A 20,277-nucleotide genomic window follows, 5' to 3' on the forward strand; every position below is an offset into this window, starting at 1 on the left:
TTCAGGCTGCAGTTGGTAGGTTCACAGTACCCACAGTGAAAAAGGCCCACACAGCAGTGGAATTCACTTTTTGTGCAAAGTTAGATTGCAATTACTGATAGAAAACATCAGTTAAACCTGACTCTTTTTTATAGTTGTTGTACAAGCAGGTGCTTGTGTGTTGATGCTTCCCCAAAGGAACAGGATTTTGTTTTGATACGCACACTCAGCAAGTTAATCTGGGCGTAATGTTGGTCTTAAGATTTGCTGACTTGTTCCAGGTATTTTAATATGTCCCCTTAAGTTCTTTTTTTCTTTTTAACGGCAGTTTGAAATACAGGATAAATATATTCTAGCAATATTTAAGGCGGATTCAAATAGTTTTTAAAATAAAATGTGGAGGATAGTGTTTCCAGCTGCACTAGTGTGTGAGCTATAAGCTGAAGTGGGTAACATCATGTTGAGGTAGGTATTGCATTTCAGTCCACTAGTGTATTGGATTACGGTTAGGTGCCAGTAGTCATGCAGTTTCCTCCACCCCCTCACCCCTCTGGACACTTTTTTTGTCTTCTTTATATTAAGCACTTATAAAGTTACATTTTTGAAAGAATCAATTTAAATAAGCCTTTAAAAGCCCATCTAAATGCAATTATTCTAATTTTTGTACTATTCCATAAACTTGTTGGTTTTAGATGTGTCGCGTTACTCTTATAATATGGGTTTTAGCTAATGAAGATGCCCGGACTTGCATCATGTAATGCATGATTCTGTGTTTTGGGGAATTAATTTTTATATTTCTAGCCACTGGATTAATTTGATAGAATGAAAGCAACTGTGAAGTTACATGGCAGTATCAGCTAATTAAGATGGCTATGAAAAAGTCAAATATACATAATAAAAGCTCTACTCAAATATTGCTAGATGATCTTTATTAAATTAAAAAAAAAAATAAATCCTGTGCTATGGTTGACACACATTTAAAGCGTCTCTCTAGAATATTAGAACCAGAAAGTGAAATAAGCTGAAAACAAATGCCAGGTTTGTTTTCAAGTTGACATTCAAAAGCATAGCTAGAGAAAGGAACTGCTTAAGTCCTAACCTTCTAAGAGCTTAAACACAACTGAACACTTTTACAGTGAGGTCTTTTAATTGGGGAATATTCTCTTTAAGTAAAGAGAAGTTGAGAAAAGGAATGCCGCTAGCTCGCGTAAAAGGCTTACAGGCTGCATTCAGGCTGTTCTATTTCAGTAGCAGGCAGCCTAGGAAATTGTTTTTATGATGCTTGTCAAGGGACTTGATTAGACGCAGATACCAACATTTTGCCTATCTGCCCAGGTTACCTCAGGAGCCTTCCTTTCATGTGTTTCTTCAGCCTTTGGGCAACAAGATGAAGAAACATTACAAGTGTCTCCTGTAACTGGTATTAGTGGAGTTAATAAAAATGATACTATGTTGTTTGCAAGTGTGGTTGATGCCTGCTTGTGGATTTCGTTCCTTTATTGTATGGAGATGTCCTGTATGGACTTCTAAAGTGATTGCTTTATATGAAAAATATAGCAGTATCTCCAAATTACAGATCCACCAGTTAGAAGTACTGGTTGAAAAAATAGTTTTCTGAGTCATATGCTAGTGGCCTATTTGCAAGGCTAAAAATTCTTATTGGAGTTTGCTCACTGATATATAGAAGCGTTTTAGCTTTTCTGACAGGAATTATGGAACAGTGCCAGAAGGAAGGAAGAAAGGCAGTGTTCTGGTTTTGCCATATTTAAGCATCATATTAGAAGCACAAGATCTAATGGGAGATGAGGATGGCTTTGCTTCACTGGGAGTAATTTTCATATGCCTTTAAGTAAGGATTCTGATTTTTGTTTGAATCGGCAGCTGTCATATAAGTTAATTTCAGGTTAAAAAGAAAATTTTCCCCTTTTAAAAATATTACTATTTTAAAATAATTGGGTTTTTTTTTCCTCTTTAGAAGTACTTCGGGCATTGTTGCACGTTATAAAGAAACAAAAGACATTCACAGTTCCAAATTCTGTCCTTCCTTTTCTTATGAGCATAAGATCGAAGGCAGCCAAAATTGTTGTTTTCTGGTAGTGTGAGCAAGTTGCATCACAAAGTAACTCCTGTTTCTTCAACAATAAAATGTAATGATCAAGCTTTAGAAAAAATAATAAAAATTGAGCACTTGGCAAAATCGAGTCAAAGGAGTTGGAAGTTGCATGTCAAAAGATGCAGAAAGAGCTTGTATTGGAATAATTTGGAGTTTCTAGTTCCCAATCCTATACTTAAGTCTTCAGGAGCTATTACACTGCAGTCTCTCGTTATTGTAAATACAAAATTCATTAAAGATAACCTCCATTCCATCTTTGCCCTAACGTGGTACCTCCCAGTCTTCAAATACATGCACTTTTTTTTAGAAGACTTATTTCTGTCATTTTCTGTATATTTCATCTGTATAACCTTTTATATATTTCTATACTTCTGTGGTAAGCATATTAGGCAAATGAAGCAACAGCAGAGGAGTTAAATGAGCTAGGAAAAAAAGGTAAAATTATCCAGAACTTTCAGTGTAGAAGGCAGGCTACAATTTTTCCTACAGATGAGATCTGGCGGCAGTTATGCTGTTATTTTCAAAATTGTCTGGGGGAGTATGTACCAGTCACTCGGCCTTCTTTTGTGTAGTGCTGGGGATGATTCACAGTGCTGGGAGTCATTCTTTATGTTGATTAATCTGTGTGACTGAAAACAGTAGGCTATTATTAGATGTGGAATAAAAAAACCTTTGAGATTTTCATATATTGATGTACAATCTCAAACTGAAGGAAAAGTTCAAGTTTATGTTCTGCCTTGTCCTTTGTACCCAGGCTTTTACTGTAGATGATTTCCAGGTACTTAGCGTAAAAAGGAGGAGATTGGTATCTGTAATCAGAAGGAATACTGTAATAGTTGTTACTTTATTGCTGCGCAAAATTTGGAATTAAAATAGTTCTTCTTGACTTTCCTTTTTTGATCTGAAGCTGTAGCTGCCCTTTTCAGTATCAAAAATTGCTCTAACTGTGTATGAAATGTATCTGCACTTCTAATGTAGGTTGGTAGTAGACTTCTAATATGGCTTGACTTAAATGAAAGAATAAAAGAAATAGTTTAAATCAGGATGTAAAATTTGATTTAAAATCTTATTTCAGTCTGTCTTGATTGATTAATTCCCTGTAGACTTCATAAATTCAAATGATCTTATCAGCAATTTTATTTCTTCCTCTGTGAACACAAGCAGGACTCAAGCACAACAGACCAGAGTGGATGTGGCTCTGGGGGTGACTGGGGGAGGAGGCTGCCCATCAGTCTGGCTGGTTTGTTTATTGTGTGACCTGACTTTGGGCGACTCTAAGGGAGATACCTCCTTTTGTAATATTTGCCTCTTCCAATGAGGATCAGACTAACAAAAAAGAATGATTTGCCTAAAAACAACATTATAGAGTAATGGAAGATTCATAGACACAGAGAATGATTTGACTAAATCTGCTTTGTTTCATTGTGTCTTGTGTATGACAGGAGGAAGCTTCTCCTTATTCTTTACTTGACATCTGTTTGAATTTCCTGACTGCCAACCTAGAGAAGTTTTGCACAGAAAGGCAAGATGGAACACTATGCTTGCAGGAGCCAGGAATGTTTCCTCAAGAAGTGGCTGATCGATTGCTGCAGACGATGGCATTTCACGGTAAAAACAATTGTTTGTGGGTCATCAGTGAAAATATTTTTACTGGAATGTGACCCTGCAGTTCTGGTGTATTTTCTAGTGGAATCTGCTGTTGCAGCTGTTAAAACTGTATTCCTTAATCTCTTAATAGAGAATTGCTGTTATTTTGGCTTTTCCACAGCTTCAGCTGACATTTGCATTGCCATATAGATAGGTCTTAATAGAAAGTTCTCTGTCTTGGGTTTATGATTTTAATTTAATGTTCCTTTAAGTGAACATTCTTTAACCGGTTCTTTTGATCACTCTGAATCAAATATTTTTTTTTTTTTACTACATCTAGCAGAATTGAAATATTTCAGTCTCTCTCACAGCTCAGTTAATTGAATTTTCTTCACTGTGCATCCTTGTGATTAAACTAGGAGATAATCTTGTGATTTTTCATTAAAATAGTTTCTCATCTCTTTCAGCACTCTTATTGAAGTGAAATTATTTGCTCGAAAGCAGTCAGTTTCCAGAGTAGTGTAAACATCTGTGAAAACCACATGTGATGTTCTTACATTTCACCTTCTCTGTCAGCACATCTTTGAGGAGAGGGCTGCCCTCTCCTTTGCTTTCTTTAAGCACGACCAAGGAAAATGTTGTGTCAATAAAAGCTTCTTAGCATGAAAAGAATGAGTGTGTAGATTACCCTAGAGAAGAAGCAGGAGCACCATTCATGGAGATCCTGGATATTTTTATTAAAAGATGAGACGTGACACTAGAAAAAAATGCTGTAAACAGACCAAGCGCCCTATCCTATAGGTGCAGATTTTACTGGGTCTTACTGTGCAAATACGGGTGTTCCAGTTTTCTCAAGTTGTTCTAGTCAGATATAAAGAAGGAATGGTGCTAAGAAAAGGCAAACTCGCAAAACCTTTTCACCTTCAGCATACATTACTTTCTGATGAGCAATTACTTATAGTAGCCCCAAGAAAGCAGATTGAAGGAAACTGAATTACCAGAAACTTATTACCAGTGCTAGTAGTGATGAAGGCAGTTCCAGACACAGAAACATCATGAACACTGTGTCAGAGTGCAGGATGAAAAAAAAGTGCATGCCAGATAAACAGGGTGTGGCTAAGATAGGCCAGTGAGAGAGTTTAACTCAATCCTTAAATGAAAAGATAAACAAAAATTAGAAGTAATTTTGCAATACTTTAACCAAATTACAGTTATTAATAGCATTTAATTTTTCTGCTGGGTACCAATTGTTTCACTCCATATTTTTACTTTATCTGCAAAAGAGGAACACCCTGACTACTTGGTCAGAAATACCTAAACTGTTTGCTCTTTAGAAAGGTCTGCAAATCTTAATATTGATTTGACTTTGTCACAGAGGCAATTGCTAGCTTGTAGCTTAAATCCAACCTGTGGTGGCAATGTCATTTTTATTCAAATACTTTGCATTTTAAGTTTCTTTTCTATGTCCAGTATACTTGAAGGTAGGAGATAAAAAACAGGAGTGTTGACATTTTTATAACCCTCTAGAGTGAAACTAGAAGGACTAGTTCTTCCTACTCCTTTTGTGTGCATGCTTGTGCAACCATACACTTCTCATATGGCTTTCTATAAAGCAGGAATCCTTCTGTTGATAAGATACAAATAAGACATCTTGGGTTTTCAGTGTGTTTGGGATGATCTTGTGCATAGAACTATATGTATTATTTCAGTTAAGGTGTTGCCAGTATGCTGCAAGAAAAGACTACTTACACAGTCGTCTGGCTACAGGGCAAAAAGATAGTAATATCAAACAAGATTGTTACATTTCCTTTTTTCATTGCTGTCTTTCTCTCCTTCCCACCCTTTCCTTTTCCTCCTCTTTCTCTCTTTGAATCAGTTCTTAAGTTTCTTTCTCACATTCAGCTTGTTTCTGAGCAACCTACCTACCCTCTTCATGAGGGATATATAGAACTTAATTAGCTTAGTTTAGTGTATTGATCCTACTTATGAATTCAGTCAAATGCTAAGTTATTCAATTGAGTTAAAGCAAGGTGAGAACTGGTCATTGATTGTGAGCCGGTCATTGATTTCTGGTACTATCTTGAGGTTAGCAGAACGGTGACCAGGGCAGAATAACATTCAGAAATGTTGTAATTCTGTTTTTTAGCACGTTTCTAACCAGTTTGGTGAGAAAACCCAGAAAATGCAGGCAGCAGTATGAATGTTTTTGAATCATATCCACATTTTATCTATTGCATGTTCCATGTTCTAAACCAAAAAGGTAATGTGTGTATACTACATCTTAATTTATCCGTCTTATTCCTAAACCTGGAATTTTCCAAAAGTGAGATCGTACTCTTAAAAGTGGAATCTCAAATATAAAATTTTGGGATCAGTGGCGTAATGATCCAAGAAAAACCATTTTGCAATTAATTTTCTTTGTTAACACTTTGTACACTTTGGGTTCTTAAAATAAAAGTGATGTTCTGTAACACTGGAGCCAAACACTAATGCTGTTTTCCAACAGGGCTTCTTAATGACGGAACTGTGGGCATCTTCCGAGGCAACCAGATGCGTTTGAAACGAGCTTGTATCCGGAAAGCAAAAATCTCTGCTGTGGCTTTCCGGAAAGCATTCTGCCATCACAAGCTGGTAGAACTTGATGCTACTGGGGTGAATGCAGATATAACAATCACAGACATTATAAGTGGGCTTGGCAGCAATAAATGGATCCAACAAAATCTGCAATGCCTTGTGCTGAACTCACTAACTCTTTCTTTGGAAGACCCGTACGAGAGGTGCTTCAGCCAGTTGTCCGGGCTTCGTGCATTGAGTATTACCAATGTTCTGTTCTACAATGAGGACTTGGCAGATGTTGCTTCACTTCCTAGGTTAGAAAGTCTGGATATATCGAACACCTCTGTCACTGACATAACGGCACTCCTCACCTGCAAAGACCGACTCAAGTCTTTGACCATGCACCACCTGAAATGCTTGAAAATGACCACAACCCAGATTCTGGATGTTATAAGAGAACTAAAATACCTGAACCACCTTGATATTTCAGATGACAAACAGTTCACATCAGACATAGCACTTCGTTTGCTGGAACAGAAAGATATCTTGCCTAACCTTGTGTCTTTGGACATTTCTGGAAGAAAACATGTTACGGATAAAGCTGTGGAAGCGTTTATTCAGCAACGGCCCACAATGCAGTTTGTAGGACTGCTAGCTACTGACGCCGGCTACTCAGAATTCCTAACAGGAGAAGGAAACCTAAAGGTTAAGTGGGGGAATTAATTTTACTGAAAAATTACAATGCCCAGGAAAAAATAGAACTAATCATTTGTAACAAATGTATGTGGGTGTTTCAGAAGGAGGCTGTAGGTTCATTTTTTTTGAACTGTTAATTGTAATTACTGACTTTATATCAAATTTCTACTTAATTCTGGCGCAGAAACTGGTAAGTTTACATAGTACTGTTGTAAAATCATCTATTTTATGTGCCTTTTCAGTGCGTCTTAGATCCTGATTTTAACATATCTGATCTAAGAGAGTTGAACTTTGTCTAGTCTGAAGTCATTTACTGGAATAATACTCTCTGGATTCTGGCACAGTACCTAACATAAAGCAGGAATATGTAAGAGGTGGAGACACAAGTTGCCTAAGCTTTGAGCAGTTTGTGATTAACACAGCAGATACAATAAAACTTAGTAACTGAGTGGCTGTTGTACTCCATCACCACTTCTATTTCCTGTTACAATATTTCTGCCCACCTTGAAAGGTCTTTTGGTTATGAACACCTAAGAAGCAATTATGTAGGATGAAAAAACTTCCTTTTCTTAAACAAGTCCTAAATTACTTAGCCCCTTAGGATGAGATGATGTTTGCTGAAGTGGGTTTATTTATCTTCTAGTGGCAGGCAACAAGATGTCCTCTGTTCTGTAGAATATGCGTGTGCTTACTGGAGAATGAGCCTATCTTGTCCCTGCTATGGAGGGGTCAGAATTAAAGAAGAGAAAGAGATGTTTTAGACATGTCGGTGTCAGTGGTGTATCATCTTTGACTCTGAGTTTTGTTTTCTACTGTGCTGTGAGGATGATGGAAACTGCAGAGGGAATGACAAAGAGTTTGCATACTGTGTCCATAGTTTAGTCTACCTACTGTGCAAGCTGAGTTTTGCACTTTTGTTTTAAAATTCAGAATGCTCTTGTTATAGGCAAGTGGGGTAATGCAGCTACACAATTTTATAGTTCTTTTTTCCTGGAACATTAGACAGTTGTTAATGGCCAAGTTTCTTGAGTACTTAGTTGTCACAGCTGATAGCGATGTGTATGAATGTTGAAACGCATTGTTGGAGAAAGCAAGTTCCTGTTTGATGTGATGCTGTACATCATCAGGAAATGATACCTCATGTTTGGTATAAATTAATTCAATATAGTCCTTGCTATTCAGAATACATGCTTGTATAAGTGACTATGCTGTGAAAAGGTAGAAAGGAAGAAGGTTCTAGTAATGTGAAAATCACGGTGGACTTGTAGCAGTGTAGTTAGCAGAAAGCAGTTTGCATTTCTTTATTTTTGGGTTGTTTTTAAGGTATAGTTGTTAGGAAGAGGCAGTGATTGGTTTTTTTGGTTTTTTTGGGTTTTTTTGGTGACCTGAAATTCATTAGTGACTATACTGAAATATTCATCTGTTCAGTCTAGATACTGCTAAAGAATAAACAGGATACAACACTCATGCAGACAGCAGAACTGAAGTATTACTGTCCTGTGAAATTTGATTATAGAAAATTCTTGAAAGGTTGAGCACTAGGCAGACTTTATAGTTGAGAACATGAAGCCAAGTGGAAATTCTTCATATAGCATATAATTGGCTGCAAATCCTGTCAGTAAATATGATTGCCCTGTTCTACTTGGTAGAGAATATAAAACAAAATCCAAGAGGTATCAGTTCTCTCAAGGCTGTAATATATTCCTGATCTAGCAAGTTTCAAAAAAATTTGGCTCTATACAGTACCGGATGCACAGAATGTGGCACTTTGGTCTATGAACATTTGCTTCCCCTTGTGTGACATGTTAAGTAGAACAAGTTCTGCATGCTTCCCTAAGAATTTTAAAAAACAGTCATTGCAGCAATGATTCATTAAATAATAGGACTGAGGAACAAACCTCAGTTATACAATTTACAGTTATCAAGTAGATAAAATATAGTTAAATGGAAAATATATCAGATTGGGAAGCGGAAAAATTTGCAGCTAGTTGCTGACTTAGTATTCTGAAAATAAGCTTGTATTAGTCAACAGCTCATAGCTTCTAATGCAGTCGTTGGCTAAGTTAGCTTGTTTAGTTTTCACATGTATTTAAAGTCTGGTTTAAGAGTTACTTTTGCAGAGAGCATGAGTGAGTTCTTCAATATAGTGCTGGAAAGCTATTGCTATAGGTACAGCTTATAGGAAACCTGATGTAGACAAAGAATGGAAATAGGTTATTTTTAATTGCCAGAGCTTAATCCCAGAGCCAAAAAATGGCAGCCATCTTCATCAGTTTATCAGCTCCATTTGACAGAGCATTCAGTTACAAATAGTGCTTTAAGGCATTTAGTGCATCATAAACAGCTTTTGTTAGTTATGAAGTGCTACTTTTATTTGGTGGTTTCATACAGTTCTGCCTAAAGACATGACTGAAGGCTAGTTTTTGCTTTATGAAGAATGTTTGAAGATTGTGTAGTTCTGGATTAATGTGGCCAGATAAAGTAATCGTTTGCTTACTGAAGGATTTCGCTAAAAATATCACCACCTTTGAAACTGCAGCTTTGCACTTTTTAAGAACAAAATTTTTAAAGTAAAATTATGACATATTGAACTAAAGATTATTTCTCTGTTCATAGGTGTCAGGAGAAGCAAATGAAACTCAGATTTCTGAAGCACTGAAACGTTACAGTGAACGGGCCTTCTTTGTCAGAGAAGCACTCTTTCATTTATTCAGTCTGACGCATGTAATGGAAAAAACAAAGCCTGAAATTTTAAAGGTAAAATAATATGGTTTTGATGATTGTCATGCCTTGTTTCTTAAACTGAACCGATCCCCAAAACCCTAGTATAAATTATTTTATAAGCTTTTACATTTTTTGGTTGTGATTTTTAAGATAAAAATTGTAATGTTGGATAAAAACTAACTACTGTTTAAACAACAGTGATGTAGAAAATACCCTGCATGTTTTTTATGTTAGGTAAAATTGATCTGGACTAATGTATAGTATCTAAATTTAGTATCCTGTAAATTTTTTCATGAAATTTTGAATATGATAGGAAGTTTTCTTCAGATGCTGAATTCTGTCATTAGAACATATCTGTACTGGGTCAAATCAAATGTCTGTCTAGTCTTATTCCGCAGGTACAGCAGTGCCTTCTGCTGATGCTTACAAAGCAGTAATAATAAGGAAGGCATTCGATGATATTTCTCTCCAGTGTCACCTTCCAGTATGATAGCAAGTGAATAAATATCATTAGTGTTCTATATTGGGCTCTAACTTGGAAAATCCTAGAAACTGCCTAGATTGGATTTCTGAGGAATTGCCTTTCCAGGTCTAGAACACCAGAGATGGTTTAATTTTTACTGTGGTCATAAGAAGAGGTATCAGTAGGACAGATGGTTCTTGTTTTTCCTGTCCTCTTTGAGGTTAAACAAGTGACCTTGAATTTGCTGGCTTCAATATCAAAAAGACTTGGGGAATCAATAATCAACAAGAAAAATATTTTCTTAGGTGAGATCACAATCAACATACATAGCTGAAAACATAATTCAAGAAGAAGCTGTGAAAAAAATATCCTGACTTAGCAGCTTAGGATGTGATCTGAAATGGCTAGTCACCAAACAACAAGCCACTACATTACCATTACACTGCAGAAACTCTGTCCTACCTCATTCACCTCTGAAAGGGTTTGGTGAATTTTATCTCAGTGTGTAAAGAAAACCCTGGATCTTTCTAGGAGTCTCTTACATTCCATGCAGCCTCTCCTTTGAGAGGCTTCCGCAACCAGTGCAAAAGGACTTGGAGAAATAGAAGTTGTCAGCTTTGAATCACCGAGCAGAAGGAAATCATCTTCCTGAGAATTAAAATCACACCAGATGGATTTTTCACTTAAGTAAAAGGGAGGCAGAAACTGGGTGCTGTGAGTCATTGTTGTGGCCTCAAGCAACAGTGGATTGCTCTTGGGTTACATGAGCAAATGTGTAAGTAACTAACTTGGGCAAAACTCTTGCATTTCAGCTTGTTGTTATTGGAATGAGAAATCACCCCCTGAACTTGCCTGTGCAGTTAGCAGCAAGTGCGTGTGTCTTTAACCTAACCAAGCAAGACTTAGCAGCAGGCATGCCTGTGCGACTCCTGGCCGATGTCACTCACTTACTCCTGAAGGCCATGGAACACTTCCCAAATCATCAACAGGTAAAAGACAAAAAGTCTTAATTTTCTGTGGATTCCCTGTCTCATGGATCTTAAGAAAAGTTTCTCCACATCACATGACTTCATGGAAATAATGTTTAATGATTCGTAGCAAGAAAGTGTTCTGAAATATGTATGTCTTTGATGAAGTAATTATTTTTCATTTCTCAGCTGCAAAAGAATTGTCTTCTTTCACTATGCAGTGACAGGATCCTTCAGGATGTTCCATTTAACAGGCAAGTTTTTTATGTCAGTTAAAATGAGTTGTAACATTGCAGAATATTTTTTTGTTGTTGTCTGTTCTTTCAGAAGGTTTGTTTCTGGTCTCAGTTTTGCTCAGTTTAAATCATTGCAGTGTGCTAAATTTGTCTGGCCTATATTATTTTGTGCCTGTAATTCACAATTGAATATATAAGGTCTGAAAAAAAATCCTTTGGTGCACAGGTATTTTTTTACTTCACCTGGATGGGTCTGTCACTAATTGTGTGTAAGAGAAGTCAGGATTTCTCTGGGGAATTATGGGATTGCTTTTTGCGGGGATTTTTCTACTTAAATGTTTTGCCCAAATGCTTTGGAGTGTGTTGGTCTGTTTCAGAAGATTGTGCCAAATTTTTCTTCCTTCTTTGGAAGCAATTCCCGTGCACTTTGCTATACAATTAAAAGGTAAAGACACTAAGCAATCAACTCAAAGCTGAGTGAAGCTCATACAATACCTGTAATTTCACTCTGTGTGTCTACTTCTGTTTGGTACAAGACATACTTCTTCCAGTTTCTGTTGTCTCGCATGCATTTCTATCTGATGTGTGGTCTGTGTATGTATTTCTTTTAGTAAGACTTACGAGACTTCGGAAAATGAAATTTATTTTTAACTTGCAGGTTTGAAGCAGCCAAACTTGTTATGCAGTGGCTCTGTAATCATGAAGATCAAAACATGCAAAGGATGGCTGTAGCCATAATTTCCATTCTTGCTGCAAAGGTACAGAATTTAAGCTTTGAGATGATAGGATAATATTTCTGAAGTCTAAAAAATTGTTGATATGGTTTTGTCTGTTTACAGCTTTCAACAGAGCAAACAGCTCAACTTGGCGCAGAACTCTTCATTGTTAGGGTAAGTCAGAGACTTTCCTGACAGTCAAAAATACCATCCTCTCCAGCTATTCATGCGAACAGAATTCCTAAAGATACAAAATAAACATAAGGAGATAGAATTCTAAGAACACATTAACCTGTATTCATTTCTAAGTTCTTTAGAAGAGAAAAGCCTAGAGATTTGTAGAGATGATACCAGAAACAAAGGCAATGAGACCTATTAGCATAGATGAAATGAAGCCAAAGTGGAAAAACTTGACACAATTAATACAAAGTAAAACAGCAAGATGTCTCTTGATTTGAAATCCATTGTATAAGATGATAGATGCTCAAAAAGAGAATATTTGAAGTAAATGGTTCGTGCTGTCAATGTTCACGTGGGCTCCCGAGTTCTGTGGATGTCTTTGTGCCATCCGTAATAGTACTACGCATGTAATTATGGTGAAAGCAAAGGAATTCCTCTAGCAGGCAACCATGTCCAAAGGGGAGGTAAAAAGTTTAATAGCTCCTTTATTTTATACAGTTTGACCCTAAACATGTAGATCTTTACTCTGCATATAAATGATAGCTGTGCATTACCCCAGTTGGTGCAGAAGGAAGCAGAGGAGCTAATAATTTTTTTTGATATGCAGTCATAACTGTGATTTTTGGAAATTTTTTCTGTTATTTTACAGCAACTTCTACAAATAGTTAAACAGAAAACAAATCAGAATCTTGTAGATACTACTCTCAAGTTCACATTGAGTGCACTTTGGAACCTGACTGATGAATCTCCAACAACATGTCGGCACTTCATTGAAAATCAAGGGCTAGAACTTTTCATGAGAGTCTTAGAGGTGAGAAGTACAGCTTTGGTGGTGGATAATCAGCATAGGTTTATAATTAACACTGTTTCAATAATAAGCGTACCTATACTTCATTTCTTTTTTCCACAGTCTTTTCCATCTGAATCATCCATCCAACAGAAAGTTCTTGGACTTCTGGTGAGGTGCAAAACAAAACAAAAAGCTTGAAATACCTGCTTTTAAAAATTGTTTTTTTTTTTTATTTTACCCCGTGTTAATCTGAACACTTGCCTAATATTTTTGCGTTGTTCTTTAATCTTTATAGTGTGCATTATTCACAACTGATGTTATTTTGGACTGTTTTACCAATACTCCAAAAGTACTAGTTATATTGACATTGATGGTTAGAGTAAACAAAAAGAGCTTTTAAGAAAGGATGGTAGTGAGGCTTCAGGTGAGTCCAAATGCAGAAAGTAGATTGAAAATCAATGGAATTCAGAATTGTGCACTGCTGAAGTTTACTGAAATTTTTGAGTATTTGAGAATGTTAAAACTAGCCTTTAATTTAGTGTAATCTGCATGCTAATGGCCTAAGATTACTTATGAGAAAACCTTTTTTGTTTTGAGGCAAATTGCTGCATTAGACTGGAAGAGTTTTCAAAAGGAAAAGTAGTATTTTGGCATCTGGTTGTCACCTGGATGTATGAAGATCTCATCCTGGTTTTTATATGTGTTTACTTACACAATGTAGTTCAAGTTTATATGTTTATCTCCCTCATATCGAATTCTTTCTGTTGATATTTTCTCTCTTTCTTCCTCCCCCCACCTCCAGAATAACATAGCTGAAGTTAAAGAGCTCCATTCTGAATTAATGTGGAAGGACTTTATAGACCACATCAGTAAATTACTGCACAGTGTGGAGGTGGAAGTTAGCTACTTTGCAGCAGGGATTATTGCTCATTTGATATCGCGAGGAGAGCAGGCCTGGACGTTAAGTCGCAGCCAGAGGACATCTCTCCTTGAACAGCTGGTACAGAAATGATGGTGAATTTTATCATACTCTCTTATATTTTTTTCAATGTTTGTATTTAACAATGAGTGTTCTTGGTTCTGTATTTTGCAGCATTCTGCCATTTTGAATTGGCCAACGCCAGAATGCGAGATGGTGGCTTACAGGTATCTATTGTCTTGATTTAGAGTTTGGAAAATAAACTGAACTTGTTTCCAAAGCAGAGTGAACTGCTAACCAGACATGGTTTTGTCCGGTGGAAAAACACCTGTTGGCTTAAAATACACAGCATGTTAATTTTCCTTTGTAACCAAAGGAGGTTAGGGACTCCTGAGGAGGAAAAAAAAAAAAAAGTCATGTTCTGCTGCTTTTCTGTTAGAGGTATTCAGCAGTGTGCCCAAAAGACGTAGACACAAAGTAAGGTTATATTTGCTAGCGCTGTCTGTCCTAGATAAAGAAGCTTGAGGTTAAAAAGTACAGCTAGATAATGAGTGTCCATCTAATCCTTTTAATTTCCCCTGGTTTTATTCCTGTTTTTAAGGAGCAGGAGGCGTCCAAATGCCATGGTAAAAGCATACGACATATCCACTATATATGATTTTTGCTAGTAATTGTCTTAAACATTAAAAAGCTCACCTGCTGCATCTAAAACTCTAGTTTATCAAGTGTCTCCTAGTTAAGCCTGTAGCTGAATAAGTAGACAATGTGTGACCTCTGAATTAATACTGTCTAGTAGTAAAGTGAATTGCTGTTCCTCTCCTTTTCATAGGTCTTTCAATCCATTTTTTCCGCTACTTGGCTGTTTCATGACACCTGGTGTCCAGTTATGGGCAGTGTGGGCCATGCAGCACGTCTGCAGCAAAAATCGTATGTATTAAGATAATATTACCCTTAAAATTCTTATTTCTTACCACATTATTCACTAGCATGAAGCGGAGAAAAATAAGAATTCCTAGGGTGTTCACTCCTGATCCTCTGGAAAAACTACATTTAGACTTTGACTAAATGGGGCAGGACAAGAGCAATAAAAGTTCTTTATATCCTTTTTATTTACTGGAATTTTACTATTAATTGCACAGTATTAATTCCAAAATATGGACATGTGTTAAGATTAACCACATTTTTGGCTTGCACAGGTGTTTTTATTCAGAAATCTAAATATTAATAATGAGCAACAAATTGATTTTTAAATTAAGAACAATAATTGTAGCAGGTAGCTATCTCTCACTATTGGAACAGAAGTTTTAGGTAATCCTTGTCTCTAATCGCCTTTTTGCAATAACTTGCTGTGACATGAAGGTCAGTTTCTGAATCTGTCTTTCACCATCTGCAAAAGGAGAACACCAGTGCCTTGTTTGTAAAATGATTTGAGCACATGTGATGAAATGTACAAGTGTTGGGAAAGGAAATAAATCCCCTGAGCATACCTAAATGTAAGACTGGACAAACCTTCCTGGCTTCTAATGCCTTTTTTTTTTTTGTCATAAATTTGTATGACATGAATGTATGTACTGTCATTATGTCATTAACTTCTACCAGATATAAAGCAGCTTTCCTCCAAAGTATTAAAAGTATTTCCTGTGCCAGTTTTTTAATCTTCTTGACAGCAGTATATCTATGCTTGTTTATCCCTGTCCCTTAAATCACTATTCCTACAGTGAGAAGACATCTATTCAGGACCAAACAATGACATGGCATAATACTAAATTGCACATAAAGTACTGTTTTCCTGCTCTTGATGGAGCTCATGAATGTAATGAGACACTGTTCCCAGGGTACACTGTCCAGAGGTCTGTGAGGACTTTTCCCATGCTGAAGTAGGACTGTTCTGACAAAGTTGTTTTACTGGTCAGACTGTGGATAACAGTTTTTGATGGACCCTATAGCTTCTCTTTGCGCCTCAGCCATGTCTACTTTGTATGGTACTATTTGTTCTACTTAGTGTTTATTTTGTGCTGCCCTAACCTCTGAGTTCTCAGCATGCCACAGAGGTTTGTATTGACAGTGAGTATGTAGAATGGAGAGGCTGGAAATACTTGGATGGCGTACTTCTGATTGGAGATCAAGACAGTATTCCTGAAGTTTAGTTCTGATGGTGGTTGTTGCCAGAAGCTTCTGGACAAAGTTGCAGGGAAACTACATGTTTGGTAGGAAATGTAATAACCTACTCTGAGGGAAAATGTGTTTAATTATGAAATACGAAGATATATTTGGGGGGAAAATATGCAGGTTTTGATGCTTGGCACCAAGAAGGCTTTTTGTCCTGGAGAGGAGATGCATTTTATTTTGACCTCATATTTTAGATGAGAGTGAAAAGTAATCTGGAATTAATGGGATTGATTTTTCTTGTTTGTTTTTTTTTTTTCTCCTTTTGATACTTCTCTATATCATATCCACCTCACTGAGCTAACTTCACTAAAATATTAGCAGCACTGCAATAAACATGATCCCCAGTGAAATGCTTAATGTCAGCATTTAAACAACTCTGGTGTTGCTTTGCCAAGATGAATGGTGAAATTTGGCCCATCTGAGGTAATGCTCTGGATTGCATTACAGTCATCCTGACCTTTTTGTGACAGCTTCTGAAGCTTGCATGTTACATTAAACATATAGCTCTTTTTATAGCTGGTCCCTGCACGCAGTAACACTGGAGCTGGTGTAGGTGCACTTTGAACTTTTTGTTATCGATAATGAAAGTGGAAAGAAAAGTATAATTTTATCCCTAAAAAGGTGTTTGCAGCAACTTATAACTACTTAAAGGCCACCATCAATAGTATTTGGCAAACTGTTTTTGAAGGAATTACTTCCTATTCACTCTACAAGCCTGTACAAATGGTATGGTGTACCTAATACCATTTTTTGGTAACTGTTTCATACCAAAACTTTTTGTAAAGGTGATATTTTTACCTGGATACTCATAGATACTACAGTACTTCTGATTCTCATTTCTTAAAGTTTATATATGTGTGCTTAAAATCCCTGTAGAGGAGGTGGGGAGAGAGAGAGAATACTATGCATATTACAAGGCACTTTCCAGTGAGCTAAGACAGAAACAGAAACAGACCTGATTACAACTGGAGTCCTGCCCAAACAACTCTGTTGTTCGGTTGTCACTTGTTAAAAGTACAAACGCACTTCTGTATGCACTTTAGGGAGTGTCCTAAATGCTGCCCAGTCTAGGAGATGAAAGTGGATTTGAACTGGTGTTTACAATATCTGCTACATTTACCCTAGATAATTTTTTTTTTTTTTAAATTCGCTTTTTTAAATCTTACTACAGCTGCCAGGTACTGCAGCATGTTAATTGAAGAAGGTGGTTTACAGCACTTATACAACATCAAGGAAAATGTCCAGACTGATCCACATGTCCAAAGGATTGCTATTGCCATCCTCGATAGTTTGGAAAAACACATTATGCGTCATGGGAGACCACCACCGTGTAGAAAACAGCAACAAAATAAACCAAACTGAAAGCTGCAGGTATAGGAGTGTAAAGTATTGTCTCTGTAATAATCCTTTCTGATGTGTGTGTAGTTGGAGTAGCTTGTAATATAGTGGTCACCATTAAAGTGATTTGCCGATAATTGTGGTACCCAGAACCATGTACGGTAACAGATGGTGAACGTCAACTTTAATGGCAACCGCATATGCAACTTGTAAAGGGTCATTGCTTGAGCTGGTCTTACTTGCAGGGTTACTGCTGGCTTCAAAGATGGGACTTGTACAGATCAATGTGCACATCTGAAAAAAAGACTTCTAGGAGTATCTTCTTGTGTGACTTCTGGGAGAGAAAGTTATTTCATCCCTCCGATTGCTGTTCATGACACTGTTTACCAGTTTGGTGTTTGAATAGAACTGTGTGTGGTTGTGAGATTCAACACTTTTACAGATTCAAACAAAAGTACATGCATGCGGGTTACAATGAGACTTGTAACTAAGGCGACCAAAATGTCCATTGTCTCATAACCCTTCTGAACACAAATGGGGTCTTCAACTTCCTTTTCCTTTTGCCTGCAAGCTGTGTTGTTTTCCTTACTGCTAGAGCAACGACTTTTTGCAGTTCAGCTCTCCAGAGTCCTCCTTACTCTTAGTAAGGTGGGGACTGGCATTGTGTCAGGAAAAGGGGAAACCTGCTCAAGTAAAGCAATAGGAACAGGATTCAAAGGAGACATAATCCTGGAAGGAGGAACTAAGCTCAAGATTTTAAACTTGATAACAAGAAGGGGGTTTGTTGTTGTTTGACTGCTTTTGGTTGCGTGTGATATCTTTTGTTTTTAGAATACTGATAGGGCAAGGAGAAGGCTCATTAGAGCAAAATACTGATTTCGTCTTCATCATGAAGGCGGGATTGCATGTCTTGTTAGGAGGCCCAGGATATTTGGTCACCTTATTTATAAGAGACTAATGATGGCTCTGTTTTCTGTAAATATTCTGTCAGTATTGTGCAGTGAATTATATTTCCAAGTCATCACAGTGCAGAATATCGCCCTATGTTCTGTGTAAGCCCTGTGTCAACTGCATTGTTTTGTGGAGTGTGAAATTTTACATAAAGATGCTAATTGTAACAACTTCTTTCTTGGTTACCTGTGGGTTTCAAATGATGTGTTGAATGAAACATTGCACAACATACAGATGCCTGATCAAATACAAGTGATGGAAGCAAACTGCATGTCCAGTCAAATTCAATTTAATTTCAGGTATTGGTTTTGTTTATCTGGTTAGTCTCCATATTTCCATGGCAACTGATTGATATTCAGAGACTTTTCTGTAAATATATTGGTAACTGAGTCTAAACAGAAAAGGTATGTTAGCTCCCTAGCAGGCATGGCTTCTTCATGATGACCACATTTTACTATTTTTAACTCCTTCCTCTCCCAACTCCCATCCTTCAAATAAAAAAAAAAAAATCACCTCTCATCCTGGGTAACCTAGTTATTGTGTATTTCAGCAACTTCAAAAGGTACTGGTCCGGTAATTTAATCAATGTTGTGTAATTGCTTTTTGTACAAAGGTATAATTTGGCTAGCATCATTTTTATGTGTGTGTCTGGCTATATACAGTTTTCTTGATTTGGGAAGAAATTAAATTGGTTGTAGCTTTGAATTATGAAGGTGGCTTAAAAAATGAAAAATGGCCTGTGAGCCTTTACCTGCCTCCCTTCTGAGATGTCTGCTCTGGGACTTCTGCTACGAAATGGAACACAACACTTTGTCGAAATTTGTCTTAACAGAATGAATATAAATTAATTGCTACCAGATTTTAAAATAAACATGACAACTCTCGTTACAGTACTTTTTTCCCTAATATCAGGAGAACTTGCTGAAGCATCTTAACTAAAACGGGGTGGGGGGGGTGGGAAATGTACTACTACATCCAGTATGAAATGAATGTGATAATGGCCTTAGTCCAGGTGGTGAAGATGTCACTCACAAAGTTCTACAACTAGCCAGCAGAGAGATTGTAAATGATTTTACATACCCTTGTTTTCTTCCCACATGCAGAATTCTTTTAAGCTGAAATATATGAATGCCCTCAAGGTATAAATCTGCTAAACTTACTTGCCTGTGCCAGTTACAGAAAGGTCTCTTCACACTCCTGTACAGCTTCAGTTCTTGCCAGGGTAGAATAATTCTGGAAGCACCTTTTACACTCTTGTATTTCACCCGTGGCATTTGCCGTATTCTTTGAAGGCTGAAGATCTTGACTCTGCTTTCCCTTTGCAGAGCTTTACATAGGAAACTAGTATCATCTGGTAAGGTTACCTCACCCACAGAATTGTTTGGTTAACTTTTGGCACAAGTGAAATTGTGGTTTCCTTTGAGACTATCATGGCATGAAGTGATGCCCAGTTCCAATGCGGTAAGCCACATTTTCTAAGTACATTTTGATAACCTATATTTACTAAAGATACATTTCTCTAACTACAGTAAGTCACTTTTGCTTGAAAGCCCCAGTCTAGGGAAGTAAGAAACTATAGAGCTAAATTGTGTGGCATGTTTCAATGCTGGAGAACCTTTAAACAGAGGGAGAAAATAGCTTCCTGTCAGGCAACAGAGAAAAATAGGTGATGGGAGAGAAATTCCATGCCTTGGATGTCTGGTATTGACTGATATGGTGGCCATATATATGTGCACATACAGGCCTTGCGTTTTCTCAAGCACTGATACCAGGGAGACGCAAGTTCAGCTGGCTGGAGTGATAGCTCAGTGTTTTGCACTATTCACAGCTGATGTGGGGTGAAACGGCATTGCTCTGTGTTAATACTGCTAGTTCTTCTGCTAATGGGAAGC

General features: G+C 37.1%; 1 protein-coding gene across 1 annotated transcript; it reads left to right on the top strand.

Moving 5' to 3' along the window:
* Positions 1-227: 227 nt before the first annotated feature.
* Positions 228-19,269, top strand: LOC104343931 (protein zyg-11 homolog B). The gene is made up of 14 exons (XM_009947949.2): positions 228-260; positions 3,535-3,700; positions 6,186-6,940; positions 9,548-9,688; positions 10,931-11,107; positions 11,276-11,340; positions 11,981-12,080; positions 12,162-12,212; positions 12,868-13,029; positions 13,129-13,176; positions 13,811-14,008; positions 14,102-14,154; positions 14,757-14,854; positions 17,268-19,269. Exons 1-14 carry the CDS (start codon positions 228-230, stop codon positions 17,456-17,458), a joined length of 2,238 nt encoding a protein of 745 aa, XP_009946251.2. The 3' UTR covers positions 17,459-19,269.
* The last annotated feature ends 1,008 nt before the right edge of the window (positions 19,270-20,277 follow it).

Source organism: Leptosomus discolor, chromosome 3, assembly GCF_034619465.1.
Source record: "Leptosomus discolor isolate bLepDis1 chromosome 3, bLepDis1.hap2, whole genome shotgun sequence".
Classification (NCBI taxonomy): domain Eukaryota; kingdom Metazoa; phylum Chordata; class Aves; order Leptosomiformes; family Leptosomidae; genus Leptosomus; species Leptosomus discolor.

What these genes read in the sequence shown, in the direction of transcription:
- LOC104343931 (XM_009947949.2), top strand. Translation starts at nt 228, where the DNA reads ATGTTGGTCTTAAGATTTGCTGACTTGTTCCAG. An exon ending in GCAGACGATGGCATTTCACG is followed by an intron (nt 3,701 to 6,185) that starts GTAAAAACAATT and finishes GTTTTCCAACAG; the next exon opens with GGCTTCTTAATGACGGAACT. An exon ending in CAAAGCCTGAAATTTTAAAG is followed by an intron (nt 9,689 to 10,930) that starts GTAAAATAATAT and finishes CTTGCATTTCAG; the next exon opens with CTTGTTGTTATTGGAATGAG.